Source organism: Cucumis melo, chromosome 8 (genome assembly GCF_025177605.1).
Source record: "Cucumis melo cultivar AY chromosome 8, USDA_Cmelo_AY_1.0, whole genome shotgun sequence".
Taxonomy (NCBI): domain Eukaryota; kingdom Viridiplantae; phylum Streptophyta; class Magnoliopsida; order Cucurbitales; family Cucurbitaceae; genus Cucumis; species Cucumis melo.
This window is the reverse complement of record NC_066864.1, coordinates 14,718,381-14,738,008: the sequence shown is the minus strand read 5'-3', so window position 1 is coordinate 14,738,008 and position 19,628 is coordinate 14,718,381. Positions and strand designations below refer to the sequence as shown.

The following is a 19,628-nucleotide window of genomic DNA, read 5'->3' as shown; positions in this document are numbered from 1 at the left end:
CTTCAGTAGTCAATCCCTCTTGCACTACCATTCTTAATGAAAGGATTTCTCTTTCAAGGGGAAGGACAACCTCTACACCATAAACGAGCGAATATGGTGTAACCTCTGTAGGAGTGCGTTAGTGCCAATCCCTCTTCGACTTGGAGACAATTTTCTTCGGAAAATTGCATAACATTTTAATGAATGCTTCTGCTAGGCCATTCGCAGCTATGTTATATATAGATGACTTGTATTGCTTGAACTTGAATTTTTCACATAATTTATCTATCATGCTATTGGAGAATTGCCTTCCATTATCTGTCACGATCCGGTGAGGAATACCGTATGATAGATGATATGGGTATGAATGAAGTTCGCCACGTTCTCTTTCTTGGCTTCTCTCAAGGGAATGGCCTCAGCCCACTTTGAGAAATAATTTGTTGCTGTAAGGATATAAGAATGTCTTGCTGATGATTTCGGTGTAATAGGGACAACTAGATCAAGTCCCTAAGCCTCGAACGACCAAGAAGCCACAGTTGAATGTAGAGACTCTAGAGGTTGATGTATGAAGTTTACATGGTATTGACAAGCTTCGCACTTCTTTGCATTGTCCATTGAATCTTGAACCATCTTAGGCCAATAATAGCTCATTCTTCTTAACTGAAATTGAAGCTTTAGTCCTGATTGATGTGCTCCACAAACGCCTGCACGCACTTCCTTTAGAGCTTTTATCGACTCTTCTTTTCCAAGACATCGAAGGAAGAGCCCTTCAAGAGAACGACAATATAAGGTTCCCTTATAATAAATGAAGTGTGCAGCCCTTATTTGTACCTCAGTTTTATGACGAGAATCGTTTGGAAGCATTCCATGTTCAAGATACTCTATGATAGGTTGACGCCAATCTTCTTCGTCAATCAAATGGGGTGTTGTTACATTCGCATCTTGACATTCAGACAAAATTAGAAATATAATCCATCGTTGAAAAAGTGGTATATTCAAAGTTACGTCATCCGGCATCATCAAGGCAGTGACCAAATTTGCCAATGTGTCTACTCTCTTGTTTTCTGTTTTAGGGACATGCTCCAACATCACACTTTCAAACCTTTCCATCAATTGTCGAGCATAAACGAAGTATGACTTCAAGTCTTCATGTCTCACATCATACTGAAGCGAGAGCTGATTGATTATCAGTCTTGAATCACCATAAATTTCTATGAATGATACTCCAATCTCTAATGCCATTTGAAGGCCAATTATCAAGGCCTGATATTCGGCCACATTGTTTGAACACAGTTTAGCAAGCGCAAAGCTATAAGGCAACATATGTTTCTCATGAGAAATGAGGACGATGCCTGCCCTCGCGCCACTTCTTCGCGCTGCACCATCAAAATACATAGTCCAAGGTTCCATAATTTTCATGAAAAAACTTCATCATCTAGCAAGTCTTCACATAACTTCCAATCTGAAGGAATTTGGTGGTCTGCTAGAAAGTCTGCCAACGCTTGTCTTTTTATCGCCTTTTAGGGAATATAGACAATGTTGTATTGTTGGAGTAGAATCGCCCATTTGGTTAAACGTCTCGAGATAATCGGCCTAGACAGAACATACTTTATAGGGTCCACCTTTGCTACTAGATGAACTGTGAATGCCTGCATATAATGCCTCAACTATCGATAGCAAAGAAAAGTGCAAGACACATTTTCTCAATGGGAGAATAGTTAACTTGGGCCCCAACTTAGGTTCTACTTAGATAGTAGAGAGCATGTTCCTTTCCCTTCTCCTCCTCTTGCGCCAACAATGCGCCTAGAGACCTTTCCTGTGCAGTAATGTACAATATTAATTGCTTGCCAGGTACTAGAGCTCCTAATACTGGGGGATTAAGCAAATATTTCTTTATACTATCAAAAGCATTATGACAAGTCTCATCCTACACAAAATTTTCTCCTTTTCTCATCAACTTTTGAAAAGGTTGGCACCGACTGGTCAGATTGGAGAAGAACCTTTGAATGTAAGCTAATCATCCCTGAAGACTTCTTAGGTCATGCAAACTCTTTGGCTTTGGCATCTTCTGAATGGCATCAATCTTGAATTGGTCTATTTCATTCTCTCGGTGCTTTACAATGAAGCCAAGAAATTTTCTTGAAGTCACACCGAATGTGCATTTGAGAGGGTTCATCCTCAGCTGATATTTTCGCAAGTGGTCGAACACAACTTTTAGATCTTTCAAATGGTCTTGTTGTCTCTTGGATTTGACCACAAGGTCATCAACATAGCACTCGACATAATTATGTAGCATATCATCAAACAATTTTTGCATAGCACATTGATAAGTGTCGCAAACATTTTTCGATCCAAAGGGCATCACCTTGTAACAATATATTTCCTTTGGAGTCCTGAAAGTTGTCATTTCTTTATCTGAAAGAGCCATTCGTATTTGGTTATATCCAGATGACCCATCCATAAAGGACAGCGCCTCGTGTCCAGTAGTTGCATCAACCATGATTTCTGTGATGGGTAAAGGAAAATTCATCTTTAGGGCATGCATTATTTAGGTCACGAAAGTCTATACAAACGCGAAGTTGCCCGTTCTTTTTTTCTGACATGGACAATATTTGCTATCCATGTGGGATATTTGACTTCGTGAATGAATCCTGCTTCAATCAACTTGTTGACTTTAACCTCGATCTGGGGAATAAGCTCTAGTCGAAAACGTCGTTGTGCTTGCTTAATCAGTCGATACTCTGGTTTAATTACGAGATGATGGACTGCTACCTTTGGATCAAGTCCTGGCATCTCCTTGTACGACTAAGCAAAAATGTCTTTATACTCTGTAAGCAAACTGATGTACTTACCCTCCTCTTCACTAGAGAGAGATGCACTAATGAAAGTTGGACGTGGTTCTTCTATTGTACCAAGGTTTACCTCTTTAGCTCATCTACGGTAGATTGGCCACCATCCTCTAGACTCTGTGGGACATCTTCCGCGTCTTCTTCAGAGGTTTCAATCTCTAATTCCTCAAGAATGGTGATGTAATGACATGAGATTTCACCTTCTCCTTGTTCTGAGTCTTCTTTTTCAGGATTAGTTAGTATAACATCATGTCTTTTCATCTTCAAGGAACCTTGACTTGTATTGAGAGTAACAAAAGTTTTTCATTTCATTCAGAAAGGAACATTGTTACGAATTTCTCTCTCTCCCTTTACCTCACAAGGAAACTTCTTACCATGGTAATTCTCAACGTATGTATGCTTAATTCGGTGCCAAACTGACATGCGAGATGTTGGTTCCTTCTTTTTTGTATCTATGCTAGAACTATTCTTGACATGTGGGCCTTCATCCCCAATACGATTAAAAATTGAAACATGGGGTGTTTGTACATTTTTCTGTTTAGCCATGCTTTGCCTTTCAAAGGCTGATGGTCTTGTAGCTATCAAGGTTTGACATCTGCCTTTCTATTTTTTAAAGGTCGTAGTTAGCCTTTGAAGGGCCATTTGTTGGTTAAGGCTAGATGTTAGCTGGTGACCTTTTCTTTCTGTCTCTGTCATGCTTAGTCTTTCAAATACTAGGGTGCGTGCAATGTGCGGTCTAATTTGGTCAAATGCTTCTGACTGCCACCTTCTTTTTCTTCCATACTATCAACCTCCTCTACAATTATATGATTGTTGTCAACCACTTTTTCCTTCCCCTTTCTACTTATACGGATCAGCTTTGGCGACTTGTATCCGAGTCCTTTTCTTGACACAGGTATAACACGTCCTTCCCGTAATAGCTTCTTTTGGATTGAGGAGAGCTCGAGTTGTTCGTGAATTTTGAAACTTTTAAACTCGGTGTGAGTTGTGAAGTTATAACCTGCTTTCTCCATCAATTTGCAAGCTTTGGGTTTGAACCCGTCTTTCGTCCGCCTTTGAGGCAAGCTTGCTTCTGTCAGGTCTATCTTTATTTCTTGCTTAGTTATTTTGGTAAGTGGTGTAGTGAAGCTTTCTTTAGGACATCAATGTCACCAACTTTCAAGCCTTGTGGGGACTTCAATGGTGATTCGCCTTTCTTGCGCCTCGATAGAGAGACATAGTGCAAAATCGGTGGGTTTGAAGTCTTTTCATCTATCTAGATCATACTTTTTGTGGTGCTCGTGGATGCCTCACCCTTTCTAGAATGAAAGGTTCCTGTACTTTTATATGGTTCCCTGCTTGCAAGTGATTTCAGCTGTAAATTATCTTCTCTATTTACAAGAGGAATTTCTACAGGCACGACTTCTGGGCTATTGTCATTCTTCAAATAAAACTTTGCATCTGTAAAATGAGACGCAACCTCTGAGAACAGATTAGAGTCGGCCTCAACCTTCTTTACACCGTCTTCATAAAATTTAAAGCACTGATGCAATGTCAAAGTTACAACTCCATTTCCATGAATCCAAGGACGACTGAGTAACAACTTATAAGTGGTCATTGAAATCTATAACATGAAACAATGTACTAGTCTTCAGATCACCAATTATGAGTTCTAAGCATATCAAACCTATTACTCTTTGGCTGCTCTGGTTGAAACCTTGAATTACCAGTTTACTATTTGAGAGTTCATCCATTAAGATGCCTAATTGCCTCATAGTCGACTTTGGCATTATGTTGACAGTTGATCCATTATCGATGAAAATTCGATCGACTCCTTATTCTCAAACATATCCAGAAACATACAAGGGTCTATTATGAAGTTTATATCCCAACAGTAAATCCTCATCTGAGAAGTCTATAGACATGCAATAAGGAGTACTCTATATATGTCGCAGTGGAGCACTCAAACTTGATGCTGTTGAATTCAACAATACATTAATAAGGATGGTTTTTGTTTCTTGAGGAAGTGATAACAAATCATCCACATTGAACCTCGATAGGTATTTTAACACTCCTTCCTCCTTTAATGATCTTATTGGGATGCTTTCTTCCTCTGTTGCATTGATAGCATGTCATGCAACAACTCCTAGATTTTCATTCTGATGATCACAAAGGAATCTTGTTGGAAAGAAGTCTGCCAAGGTTACTAAGCGCTGAGATTGAGGGAAATCCTTATCTTCCTCGTGCATGAGCTTAAGCTTTCGAGTCTTTTTCTTTTTCTTATTCTTTTGAGCCTTATTCCCTCTTCTATAATTTCTGTAGAAGCGAGACTCTTTTTGGATCAGAGTTGACTTTCTTTTCTTTCGACGGGTTACAACGATCCACCCTTCATCGTCTTCTTCAATCGATCTTTCTTTTTGTTGAGAATCCTCGGATGCAACTTCCTGATGGAATTGGACCACTACAGGCTCGAAGGTTCTGAACTGGACCAAGCTTTTCCTTTGCTCAAAAATCAATCTTGGAAAAAGAGCTTCTGACATTATCATTACTGCAACATGGTTTGTTTGAGCTACCTCCTCCAGGTCTATCTCGATCTTTTTCTCACGAGCTAACCTTAGAATTAGCTCTTTCAACACAAAACATTTCTCTACTGGGTGACTGATGACCCGATGATACTTGCAGTAGTTGGGATCATCCACCTTTCTTGCTTGCTCAAGTCGCTTACATTCCGGTAGCTGGATTAGCTGCTTCTCCAGTAGTTGCTCTAGCATGTCAGCAATATCTGAATTAGGCAATGGGTAAACTTTTTTCTGTCTTTCTTTTAAAGTCAGACGTCGTCTCTCACTTCCATCATCCTTCTTTTCAACTCTCCCATCTTTTCTTTTAGAGAACTTCAGTGGGGTCGTGTTTACGACCATAGATTCCTTTACAGTGCTCTTCACTACCTTTTCAGCACTCTTCGTCTCATTCTTATCTTTTCTTACTTCAGGAACAGGAAAATTCTTAGTTCCTCTGTTGACGATGCTCAATTCCATATCATGAGTGCGAGTTGCTAACTCTTCAAATGTACGTGGCTTTATTCCTTATAGAATGTAGAGGAGTCCCTAATGCATGCCTTGGGTGCACATTTCTACAACTGACAGTTTGGTGAGTCGATCTTTGCAGTCAATACTTAGAGCTCTCCATCGATTTATGTAATCGATGATTGGCTCTCCCTTCCACTGTTTGGTGTTTGTAAGCTCCATCATGCTCACGGTACGTCTGGTGCTATAGAAATGGTTGAGGAACTCATTTTCTAACTGTTCCTAGCTGTCAATGACTTCTGGTTCCAGATCGGTGTACCACTCGAAAGCATTTCCTTTCAAGCTTCGAACGAATTGCTTGACAAGCTGGTCTCCTCTTGATCCTGCATTCTCATATGTTTTGACGAAGTGGGCAATATGATGCTTTGGGTTGCCCTTTCCATCGAATTGCTGGAATTTTAGAGGTTGGTACCCAAGTGGCATTCTCAAGTTGTCGATTCTCTTGATGTACGACTTAAAGTACATGAAAGAAGTTTGCAGCGGTCCTCTATACTGAGCTCTAATGGAATTCGCGATCATATCCTGTAGCTGTTGAACTGAGGGAGAAGCAACAAAAACTGATTGTTGTTGTGGTTGGTTTTCCTGCACCACATTCTTACTTTTATCATAGCTTTGACAACAGGAGTTTGACTTGACTCAGCAGTTTCACGAGTCCGCATCTGCTCTCTCAAAGCTGTTATTTCATGATCTCGTTCCTCCACAACCTTCATCAGGAAGTTAACTTTCCTCTCAATCTCTACCATGGCAGCCTCGACCGTTATATCAGCCATCATGATAGACATCACGTCGGGGTGTGTTTCTTTCTTTGACTTGCTAGAAGCAGAATCACAATTATCATATAAAGGATTTTCTTTGAGGACAATTCCAGCTTTAAGAGACTCCATCAATTGCTTAAGAATGCTCTGAGCGACGTTAGAACCTTGATCTTGCTTTTGAGTGATTCCCTTCGAACGACTGCGGGTGATGGGTCATGTGTAAGCGTCGCTTGAAATAGAAGATTTGGATGCATACTTCTTTGATGCCATTGATTTTTTTGTAGATTTGAATGACGAGAGAGAGATGAGAGGTAGAAAGGTCCCACTCGGCGTGCCAATTTGTTCACATGAGATTTCTTGAGAAATTTGGTTCGTGGAGTTGGACTTGTGTTGATGTTGTATTTACATTGATTTGATGCGATGTGGTTCAATCTCTAGAATTTGATCCTCTGATTCTCTCTCGGCAGGATGCTTACGCTTGCTTTGAGGAAGCGAAGCACTTGATATTCTTGAAATTGGAGTCTTAGAAGAAAGCTTGTATCTCCAAAGGAGCTTCAATCTTCGAGGGTGGTCGACTTCAGGAGTTGAGGAGTCCTATCTCTTGGGAGAATTCTCTCTAGACCTTCTAGAGTAAAAAAAATTTCCTCCACAAATGAAGAGAACTCCTTTATTTATAGAGTTCCCTGGTGGACATTTATGAACTTGAGTCTGGTCTGGTCCATGGACCATACCCATGGGCTCAATCACATGGATTTGAGTCATATTTAATTTTGGGCTAAATTAAGCTTATTTTTTTGGCTTAATTGAATTTTAGCGCAAGTAAATTATATTTAATTGAACCAAAATAATTAATTTAATCCAATTGTCATAATAAAGATATGTGACATCATTAAAATTGCCCAATTTGTCTTTAAATTTAATTTGGGACACATGCAATTTTTAGTTAATCTCAAATACAATTATTTTAGTAAATGACATAGCGGTTTGTAATTGGTTCCAAAATTTCTTATCCAACAGTATTTTGGGTTGACAAGAAGAATAGAAAAATAGAAAGTTACTTTGGATAAATGACAAATTTTTATTTAAATTGATAAAATAGCAAAATCAGAAAATATGGAAAACTAGTTGCTGAAATAATGTCTTAAATGCCCCTATCTAACTGAAAAAAATTAAATCCTAAATACAATTATTCAAGAAACTACAAATACCGTATAATTAAAATCAAACTCCCAACACATGATTAACACATCAAAATCAAACTTCCATCCGTTGAAAAAACTGTTGGAGCTTCTAGCTCGTCTCCTTAAAACCTTTCAAAGTCTTCATACTTTGATTTTCTTCTTGTCGGCTCCTCTGACCGAAGACTTTGGGATTTTCGGCTTGTTTGCGACTAAACCCGTGAAAGTTGACTAAACCCGACTCTAATGATATCAAAACGTTAGAATGCACCGCAAACGCTGCTAAAAAAAGCCCATTGCCGCTGACATCGAAACTCCAACGTCTTCCTGTGATGACTAAACCAACCTCGGACGGCTCCAAAACCATGGTTAAACCAGCCATTAAACACTTTGCGAAGCTGTTGAAAGGAATGTCGGAGCTGTCGTAAACAGCGCAAAACCATCATCTTCTGTCCGCCTCGAAACCCACGACTAAACCTCAAAAACCATGGTTGCCCCCTCTTCCTATTTTTCATGTTTCTTTTCTTTTCACTGATTTAATTTAAAAGACATAAGGAAGAAGATTCAATTAATTACAAAAACGCCATTGAGACATATTTATTGTAATAATTTCCAATATTATTAATAAATTGTTTAAAATATAACAAACCCTAGAATCTTGTAGGTATATTTGCATCATTTTAGGGATAATGTATAAAATTTGAATTCAAAATAACAATTTCGTATTATGTATTATTTATGAAATTATTGTTAAATCAGCAAAATTTGAAAATGAAAATGTTGTAAATGAAGTTTGTTATTTTAGCATTATTTTAGGGATGATAATCTAACTCAAATTTAAGTTTAGTATCTTTAGCATAATTTTAGGGATTTAAACTAACTATTTAAATTTAAAGTGTAAAATTTGGATTTAAAAATAAGGTTAAAAATTGAGATTAAAACTAATTATTTTAGGATGAGATATATCAGATATGTATTATGTATTATTTATGTCTATTTTTTGATAAATAGTTTGAAGAATAAAAAATGCAAAATAGTTGAATTTATTTTTGTGTTATTTTAGGGATACGAGGTAAAATTTGAATTCAAATTGACAATTTTAGGGGATGATATAAATTGCAGATTTAAATTGTTATTAAAATTTTGTATTATGTATTATTTAATAAAGTTTTGATAAATAATATGAAATATAAATTTTTTTGAATTAATTGATTTAAATCCTAATAATTAGGGGATGTTGGTGAAATCTTCTGCAGCAAGAGAATAATTTTTGATTTAGTTAAGATTTACCAAAAGGTGAATGTATTTACAAATACACTGTATTTGTACTCTGTGATATTTTGTTTGATTTTTTGATCTATACAAATATAATATATTTGTATGCGAGGAATTGCCCTTTGTAAAGGGTATACTCAGACAAAAAAAAAAAAAAAATTGAAAAAAATATCTAGCAGAAAAAATTGAAAAAAATATCCAGCAGACGGTTTTGCCACAAATCAAAATATTTTTGGGATTTGCTATTTTTCTATTTGCAATCCAATATTTTGCTATTTTGACGGAAATAACAAATTGAAACTAATGACATATCTTTAGGGATTATTGGAACAATATAATAATTTTTTTTTATTTAGTTAAGAATTATCACAAGTGAGTGTGTTTACAAATACACTGTATTCGTGATATGTGATATTTTATTTGATTTTTTGATCTCGACAAATACACTGTATTTGTATATGGACAATTGTCATTCGTGGAGGGGTAAATTCGAGCCAAAAAATGAAAAAATTATTCAGACAGTTAGTTTTCCATAAATCAAAATAATTTAACAGTCTATTGTTCTTTTTTTTTACCCATAAATTTGCTATTTCCACGGTTTTCTCTTGTATTTTCTTGTACCCAATTGATTGTAATTCTTTTGATTCATATTTTTTTGCTAGTACTATTGCATGCCTCCTGTATTGATGATTCTTTTTGTGCAATTGTATCAATTTTGCATCTTTTGATCAATAACGGCCCCTACCTCGAAAACTCCTTTCATATTTCTTTTTTGAAACATTGTTTTACAATTGATTAGTGAAAATTGTTTAGTTTATTCTATGGGTATCTAGTAAGTTTACAAAATATATATTACTTGTGTTTCAATTATATGGTCTGATGGTATATCGATTTTATATTTGTGATTGTTGATATTTTGCATGAGTTGTTTGAAGTTGTGGAGTTAAAAATTTCATGTTGTGGTGTTGTGTGAATTCTATAGTTTTAGAGTTGTGCAGGTTCTGTGATAATTGATATTTTGCATGAGTTGTTTGAAGTTGGTTTGTAGTTGTATGTATGTGGATTTTGTATATTTTGCCGTTTATGTGTTTATTTATAAAGTACAAACTAGGTGTTTGAGTTTTTCTTGATATAGATACAAATTTCACGTTAAAAACTTGTTTGGAGTTAATTACAGGTAGCATTTATGAGAGGGTCGTAATGACCCATATTTTTTTTATCTTTTAATTTTTAAATTGGTATAGTTGACGGATAAAAAACGTCAAAGAAAGAGTTTAGTTGATGGTAAAGAACCATCAATATAAGGATAATGGTTGATGGACACAATACATCAATGAAAGGAGATATCTTGATGATCAGCTTTTCCATATTCTTAATGGACGAATTTTCTTGATGCTTGCTTACTTAATGGACAAAGGTCATCAAGGTAGATATTTTTTGATGTGCTTTTGCACATAAAAAAATGTCAAATTTGTAATAGTGAGAAAATTTCTATTAATAGAAAAAAAATCGTAAAAACATCAATTATCAAAATCTCCCTTAAACAACTAAAAGCAAGACTTATATAGTCTCCCAATAAAATCCTGAATGCATTGTAAAATGACTAAATTAACTCAACTTAAATGTTATTAAAAGTGATAAAACTGAAGAACATTAAAATTACATCACAATTTTTAAATAAAATCTCATTAATAATTTGATGTTTGGTTGGTTTATATCAAGAATATTTTCGTTGAGCTAAAACCACAAACACATCAACAACTCATAGGATATACTTCAACAGGTAAGCTAGACATCTCTACATTGTAATCTATAATGTTATATAAAGATAATATGACTGTAATCAAAGCGGTGGAAACGGAGTTAAACAAGGCTTGGGAATACAAACCAAAGGGTGTGCCCTAGGAAGAGTAAGGCCAGGCCCTTCTTCCATATCAACTTTCCCACTATTAACCTTCCAATCAAAGCATTGAACCATACAACCTAAAGTTGTTTGAACCATCAACAAAGCAAGAGTTGTCCCAGGACAGCTTCTTCTCCCACTCCCAAATGGCAACAACTGAAAATTTTGCCCTCTCAAATCACCGCTGATCACGCTCCCTTCTTTGTCCATAAACCTTTCTGGCTCAAACTCAAGAGGATTTTCCCAATGTTTTGGATCTCTCCCAATGGCCCAAACATTCACATAAACTTGAGTTTTTGGTGCAATTTCATAACCGTTTATTGTGCAACTCTCAGTTGATTCCCTCACTATCAATGGGCTTGAATGAAGCCTTAACGTCTCTTTTACTATTGCTTGGAGATAAGGAAGATTGGGAATGTCTGATTCTTCAACCACTTTGTTGTTTCCTACAACTTTATGAATTTCTTCTCTGGCTTTCTTCATTATGTTTGGATGGTTTATTAGCTCTGCTAATGCCCATTCTATTGTTATGGCTGATGTATCGGTTCCTGCTGCAAATATGTCCTGCAAAATAATTCAAACTAACCATCACAAATCATTCTTTTATGATTGTTGTTCACACGTAATATTAAATTTTTGTAGTCGTATTAATATTTTTCTGTTTACATGAATTTGGTATCCATGTAGTGTGAAAAAAAAAAACAATATAAAATATACAAGTAAGCAACAAAATGTCATCGATATAAATATAATATAAATAATATACATGTTAAACGGTCTAAAAAGTTATAAAATTTTGAATTTTAATTTTCTCATCTACATATTTCTAAAGATATTAATATTTTAATCTTGGATTGTTATTAAGTTAAAAAAAATTTTATTGTTTTTTTTGTTCTGAAAGGAACTACTTGTTTATTTGCAAATTTCTCGGTTTAGCGTGTGCGTGTGTGTCAAGTCAAATGGTGAATTTAATCGAGCATAAAAACGATGATTATGGATTGAATGTTAAAATCAACGACAAAGAAGAAGAAAATAATCATCTCCCTATCTTTAGGACCATTTCAAATTTAAAATAAAATAGGAATCACATAATTTCCTTTGAAAAAAATTGAACTTCCTATAATTAAGGGAAGATAAATATGGTTAAATCCATATTAAATGTAGTAAAAAAAATGAATATTTGAAAATAAAGTTAATTTCTGTAACATCCAATTTGGGGTAATTTTACTTTAAGATTAATTTGTTATTGATGCTAATTAATATAATTTAGAAATTTAAGAAAAAAATATGTGATTTGTGAAATTTTGGATTAAGTAATCACTTATATGCGTGTGAGTATACATATGTAATTGGTGAAAGTAAAAAATTTATGAGAAAAAATCGGCAGTTTTCAAATTTGATTATAACAAATTCTCTCCCAATCGATTGTCCTTTTAAGTTAATTACAAAAGGTAGCAATTTTTAGAATAATTATTAAGTATGTAGTAATATTCTAAAAAAATTGTAAATATAGCAAAGTCTATAAGTGATATACCAACATTTACTACATGGTCTATCAGTGATAGACTCCCATCATTGATACACTCCTATCATTGATAGATTTTGACAGATTTTGCTATATTTACAATTTTTTTTTTAAAATGTTGCTATATAATTAATTATTTTGAATATAATTGTTACATTTACAACTATCCTATTGTTTAACTAATTTTCTATTTTAAATCATTTCTCAAATTTGAGTTACATAACTGTTTACAAGATTACAATAGAAATCTTATTTCCATAATAGGAAATTTGACTAGAGGTAGTTATGGATAAAAGATTTGGTTGATCTCCGTTCATATTATCAACTTTTTAAGTTTTCTCGGCACAACTTTACTCGAGATTAATTAATCAAGATTATTTAAGTTTTTAGGTTTTCTCGGTACAATTTTGTCCGGAACCAAGATTGTGTTTTCAAATACTGGTTATCTACCTAGCTTACCAATTATATTTTTAATTTTTGATAGGGTAATTTTAAAATTTTGAAAAGATAAAAAAGAATTAGTTAAAGATTTGGTTTAAGATTTGAAAAAGTTAAAACAAAAAACTACCAAAACAATTGATTTTTTCTTTTTAATATTTTAGGTAAATCTTGTTGGTCAATCGGAGATTTACTGAGAAAAGATTTTAAAACTTTTTCAAGAAGGATGTTAATTTTACGAGACAAAATCTATTAAACACCGCTTCCAACAATTTCCTAACAAAGTTGGTTGAGGGTGAAAAAGAGAATATCAACATTATATATAAGTAATTTTGGTTAAAATGTATTTACTGGAATATTGAGTTCGTTTGAAGTTACTGTAAAACCTCCCATTATTTACACATATTAGAGGAAGAGCTAAAAGAAAATTTAGAAAGGAACAATCCATTAGTGGGACGTGACGTGACGTGGTAGTTTCAAGTTTGTTTGTCTGATTGGGGACCGACTAGTTGAGATTATGTTTCTCATCAATGCAAGTGAAGAGCAACTCTAACAGATGCATACTAAACTTTGGAGAACTTCAACGATAATCATAGCAACAATCCTCACAACAAAGTTTTTAGAACAATGAACTGAGTTATAAAGTCTGTGTTTGAGGTCTACAATGGTAGGATGAATCTCTTTTGATAAATGTGAAAAAAAAACAGAAAGAAACTTTCTCCATAATATTTGCAAATTTTAATAGTGGAGTATTAAATTTGAGTTATTTAACTTGCAACTTTGATGGGCTAAACTCCTTTAAGTAGAATATATATCCAAATCTTTATAATTGTAAAAGTTTGCTTAGATTATAATTGTAAAAGTTTGCTTAATTTTTGAATATATATATTTTTTTAAAATTTTTGAAGCTAGAGTATAAACAAAGAGAAAATTAAAAGGAGTATAATGTAAAAAGATAAATAAATATATAATTACCAGAACAAAGGCCTTGATGTTCTCTCTGGTCAACTTGACCTCTGTATTTTCATCTCCAAACTTAAGAAGCAAAATATCAAGCAAATCCTTCACTTTCCCATCACTACAATTCTCTTCATGGTCCTTTATCATTCTCTCCATCAACTCATCAAACCTCTCACGAACTTCCTTAAGCCTTTTCCCAAGCCTTTGCAAATCCAAATTCTTACAAAACCAAATATAATCTGAAACATTGAAAGTCCCTGAAAGTACAGCTATATCCTTCACCAATTTCCTTATTCCCTCAGCTTCTTCCTCTTCTTCAGCACATCTTTTCCCCAATGTCATTCTTGATATCACATTGTTGCTCAGCCTCATCAACTCTCCACCAACATCAACTTCTTTTCCATCCGCTGCCTTTGATTGCAACAACTGTATAAACCGACGAATCTCGTCCTCTCTCGTGGGTCGGAGGCTGTCGAGCGTCCTTCCTCCTAGGAGCTCCGACATACAAAGCTTCTTCATGAACTTCCAAAAAGGTCCATAAGGTGCAAACGAGAAATCAGCTGAGCCATAGGTTAGATAGTCAACTGCTGACAAATGGGGTCTATTTGAGAAGGAAGATTCATGAGTTTTGAGGACTTGTTTTGCGGTTTCGGGTGAGGAAACTACCACGCAAGGGACTGATCCTAAACGGAGGTGCATTAGAGGTCCGTAACGGGTCGACAGCTTGTGGAAAGCTTTGTGGGGCAACGGACCGAGGAGATGGAGATGGCCAATGATGGGGAGAGCAAAAGGGCTCGGAGGAAGATGAGAGTTAAGTTTGTTTTTGGCAAAGAGTAAACGAATTGTTAAGGTGGAAACTAACCATATGAAGAAGAGAATTATGTAGCTTCCGAAATCCGCCATTGATGAACTCGAATTGAAGGTTGATAAGTTCAATATAATTTTATATAAGGAAGACGTGAATCAAAGGAAACAACTTTGATGCTTTTGATAGCATCTTTTTTATATTTAAAAACTTATGTTTGGCCGGCAAGTAGTATTGTTTATTGTCATTGTTTCTAACCTTTTTTTTTTTTTTTTTTTTTTTTATGGGATATTGGTAAGGTACATTTTTTAATATATTAAAATTACAAACTAAAAATACTTACAACATGGAGTAAAATTTTAAATTTTATTAATAATAGATACTGATTGGCTTTTATTATTGTCTATCAATATGATTGATAGAAACATATCGGTATTTATCAATATTTATCATTGATAAAATTTGAAATTTCGTTATATGTTGTAAATATTTTGTCAAATTTACCATTTTTGATAATCCCCTGTCGGGTAATGGATAAAATGTCTAACTTTAGGATTAAACATGAATTACTTTTTGTAGTTCAAGACTTCTGATTTTACATCACTTATTCATTAAAATTATCATTTGAAAGGAAATAAAGACCTAGACGAGCCAACGAGTCTAATGCAAAAACAATCATTCAATTCGGAGCTGAAACGATAGAGAAAACAAGATGCAGTAACATTGTTGTAAATAAACCAAAAACTAGCCCTACAGCGCTGCACACCCAAAAGCATCATAGCAACGCTGCAGTGCTACGAACTTAAAAATAGCGTTAAATGCACTCGTTTTTGCCCCAGCCCATTTTCACTTGTAAGATCAGATTAGCACCTCAATTTTTGGATTTTCATACTTTAGAGCCAAATTCACTTGTAAAGTTCCCTCTAAACCCTAAAATAAAAATTTCTCAAATTTTCTGGAAGAAATGGCCACTTCCTTTGTAATTTGTTTTTGAGCTACTTTGAAGAAGATGATCCTACTTTCTTATGAACGGTAGTTCTAGCATATTTTCGTTGAGAATCCATGTTTTAATTGCTTTTTAATTACAGTCTTTAGATGAATTTTCTTTCTTGCTTTTATAATTAATTCTTGTTTGATTGGCGATCACTCAAGGTAATTGAATGAATTATCTTTAATTTGGTGTTAAGTATATTCTTTGAGACATAAATGGTTGAGAATTTTTTAATTGATCTTTAGCATGTCATTTTTTTATTGATTTTTTTTAACAATTATCAATTAGAATTTCAACTAATGAATCTTTTTTTGACGAAAAAGCATTCGTTGCTCTTGATAGTCACAACATTGAACACTACAAGAAATCGGGGTTCTCCCGACGCATATAAAAACGTCAGCGAAAACAACTTCGGGAGATAGGTGTTTTCCGATGCCATATCCCCTACGTCGGCGAAGTTCACATATCCTAACACTATGAAATCAACATCGGGCTAAGGTAGACATATCCCATGCCAGTAACATGCACTTCGAGGAACATGTGACAATTAAATATATATTTGATTTTTTCCGACGCTATTTGAAAGGTATCGAGATAAGCTTCCGCATTTCCGATGCTTATGAACAAGGCATCGGGGAACATCTAATATATTATTTAATTGTCACACTTTCCCCGACGCCAGTCAATAGATGTTGGGACCTGGTGACTAGTTGCCAACATTTTTAAAAACGGCGTCGGGGGATAGGAAACAATTAAATGATATGTTTGCTTTCCCCCAATGTGCCATGCACAACGTCAGGACATGAACTTATATATCCCGACGCCATTAGTAATGTGTTGGGATTATTGTTCAATAATATCGATGCATTACTAATGGTGTCGAGATTGGGCGTTTTTTTTCCAACGTTTTTGTGATGCATCGAGCATTCCCTTATAAAAAGAACTCTTTCAGTTATGTAAATCAAAGAAATAAAATAGAGAAAGATTTGAGAACTAGAAAGGCCGAGAAGAAGAACTTCGTCCGCCCGTTGCTCGCTGTCATTCACCTTCTGTGCCGCTGCCACCGTCCGTCGTCTTTGTCGCCACTACTCCTAACTCCAGTAATTAATTTAATTTTTGTTTTGTTTTAGTTTGGGTTGTAGGATTAGATTAGTTTAGTTTAGGTTTTGTTTGAAATTAGTTTTTTTTTTTTTTGTGATTTAGTTTTTGAATTAGTTTTGGGTTTAGGGTTTAGGATTCAATTTGAAATTTATGTGTTTTATGGATTTGAGAATTGAAAATTTGAGGGAGGTTGTGTATTGGAAGCTTGAATTTAGGATGGAGGGTTTTGAATTGAAGATTTGAGGGGGGGGGGGGGGGGAGGGGGTTGTGTTATATTGAAAATTTGAAGGGGTTGTTTATTTTTTAGGATGGGGGTTATGTTATGAAAATTTGAAGAGGGGCTGTTTATCTTTTAGGACTAGGGGAGTTAATTTGAAAACTTGAGGAGGGACGGGTTAAATTGAAAATTAAAGGGGGTAGTATTGAATTTGAGGAAGAGAGTGTAATGATTTCAATTTTTGTCTTTGTGAAGGCTGTTATTGTATTACAATTATTGTAATTTGTAGTTGAGATTTGTTTTGGATATTCTGCAATTATGGTAGCCTTTAGTTCAAACTTAGTTGTTTTTTATTTCTTAGTAGTTTTATTTGTTGAAACCGTTAGGTAGCTTGTAAATATTGAAGTAATTTGTTGTTGATTTATTACGGCTATCCTACAGTTATGGTAGTCTATTCAGTGCAAACTTAGTTTTGAATATGTTAGTATTTCTGAGGGTTTGAAGCTGTGTTAGGTAGCTTGTAAAGTATGTTGGAAGGGGTAGGTAGGTTCAAAAGATTGAAGTTGTTTGTGGTGTCTATCCTACACTTATGAAAGCCTATGTAGTTTAATCTTAGCTTGGACATAGCTTATTAAAGTTAGTAAGTTTAGGGTTTTATTGGAGGAATATACGACTAATTAAACCTATTTATGTTTTAGGTCTTTAACGATGGACAAGGATTGGATGAAACTTAGGAATAAGTTCTCGATTGAGTATAGAGAGGGATGACCTAATTTTTAGAGGTTGTCAAGTTTCAAGTCGATGATTACGGACAAATAAAGTGTCTATGCAAGAGATGTATGAACTCAAATTGGAACTCATTAGAGGTTGTGGAGCGACATCTATTAACTATTGGAATATCTCCCTTCTACACAGAATGAGGGAGCCATTTAACTTGCATAGAGGTATAGAAAGCTTTGATGAAGAAACTAGTAGTAACTCTTTTGATGAAGGAACAAGTACTAACAATTTTGACGAAGAAGATGAAATTTTTAGTATGCTGAATGATTTACAAGCTCCGATTGAACATGAAGAGGAAACAGAGGAAGGTTTAGAGAATGAGATGTCGTTTAATATTGGGGTAGATATAGAATAAGAAACAACAAACATATTTCAGGACTTATTGAATGAAGCACGTTGTGAGCTATATCCTAGGTGTTCAGAATTTTCCTCCCTGAATTTTTTGGTTAAGTTGATGCATGTCATGGTTCTCAATGGTTGGAGTAACAAGTTTTTCCACATGTTGTTAGAATTGTTAAGAGTAGTGTTTCCAATGTGTAGTACTACTATCCCTAGTTCATTTTATGATGCCAAACGAAAATTGTGTGACTTGGACTTGTGATACAAGACTATTCGTGCATGTAAGTACGACTATGCGTTGTACTAGAAGGAGTTTGGCGATTTACAATATTGTCTTACTTGTGGTGAGTCTCGGTACAAGGTTAGTCCTAATAGAGGGAAAATAATTCCCCATAAGGTATTATGCCACTCTTCGTTGGTACTGAGATTACAACGTTTGTTTGTATTGTAAGAAGGGTCCGCTGATATGAGATGACATGAAGATAAACATGTTGAGACAAACGATGTGTTGAGACATCCAATTGATGTGGAGTGATGGAAGCATTTTGATTGTGAAGTTTCTAAGTTTGCTTTAGATTCACGGAATGTTCGTTTCAGGTTAGCTTCAAATGAGTTTAATCTGTTTGGTCATATGAGTACCTCGTATAGTATGTGGCTTATGGTGTTAATTCCTTACAATTTGTCACCTTGGAAATGCATGAAAGAGTAAAATTTATCCATGTTATTTCTCATACCCGGTCCTAGATCTCCTGGTAGAGAAATTAATGTTTACCTCCAACCATTTATTGAGGAACTAAAAGAGTTGTGGAATTCTGGTGTGCTTACGTATGATTCTCTTATCGATAAATTCTTTCAATTGTATGAAACCTTATTGTGGACAATTAATGACTTCCTGACATATGGTGACCTATCCGAGTAAAGTATGAAGGGATATCAGGCATGTCCCATATGCATGGGAGATAGTTCGTCGTTCGGGATATGGGCAAAAAATATCTTTCTTGAGACATCGACGCTATCTTCCAGAAAATCATGTATGAAGTAGAAGTAGGCTACACTATGGAAAGGTAGGCTCCTCCAATCCTAATGAATGGGCATGAAATATTAGAACAACTAGATCAGTTGGAATTTCCAGTTGTAAGTAAACACCCTGAATTAAAATATAAGAAAAGAAAGAGAGCTCTTAATTGGATGAAGAGAAGTTTTTTTTTTAAATTCCTTACTGGTTGAGACTACTGTTACATTACAAACTTGATCTAATGCATATTGACAAGAATATTTGTGACAACTTGGTTGGTTGTTGTTGAATATCAAAGGAAAAACCAAAGATACCAAGAATGCTCGATTAGACCTATAAGATTTGAAGATAAGAAAGGATTTACATCTGATAGAAGTCAGTAACAGATTGTTCAAGTCACATGCGAGTTACTCATTGACTAGCAACGAGCGCGTTGAGTTTTGCAAGTTTTGCAAA

General features: G+C 34.8%; 1 protein-coding gene across 1 annotated transcript; it reads right to left on the bottom strand.

Annotated features, from left to right (window-relative positions):
- Positions 1–10,706: 10,706 nt before the first annotated feature.
- Positions 10,707–14,827, bottom strand: LOC103499558 (cytochrome P450 93A2-like). Its single transcript, XM_008462576.3, has 2 exons — positions 13,940–14,827; positions 10,707–11,565 (listed from the first exon to the last, which is right to left on the bottom strand). Exons 1-2 carry the CDS (start codon positions 14,825–14,827, stop codon positions 10,942–10,944), a joined length of 1,512 nt encoding a protein of 503 aa, XP_008460798.1. The 3' UTR covers positions 10,707–10,941.
- Between the last annotated feature and the right edge of the window lie 4,801 nt (positions 14,828–19,628).

Excerpts from the sequence above, each read along its gene's own strand:
- LOC103499558 (XM_008462576.3), bottom strand. The coding sequence starts at position 14,827 with ATGGCGGATTTCGGAAGCTACATAATTCTCTTCTTCATATGGTTAGTT. Across the intron at positions 11,566-13,939 it reads ACATCAAGGCCTTTGTTCTG|GACATATTTGCAGCAGGAAC; the intron begins GTAATTATATAT and ends ATTATTTTGCAG.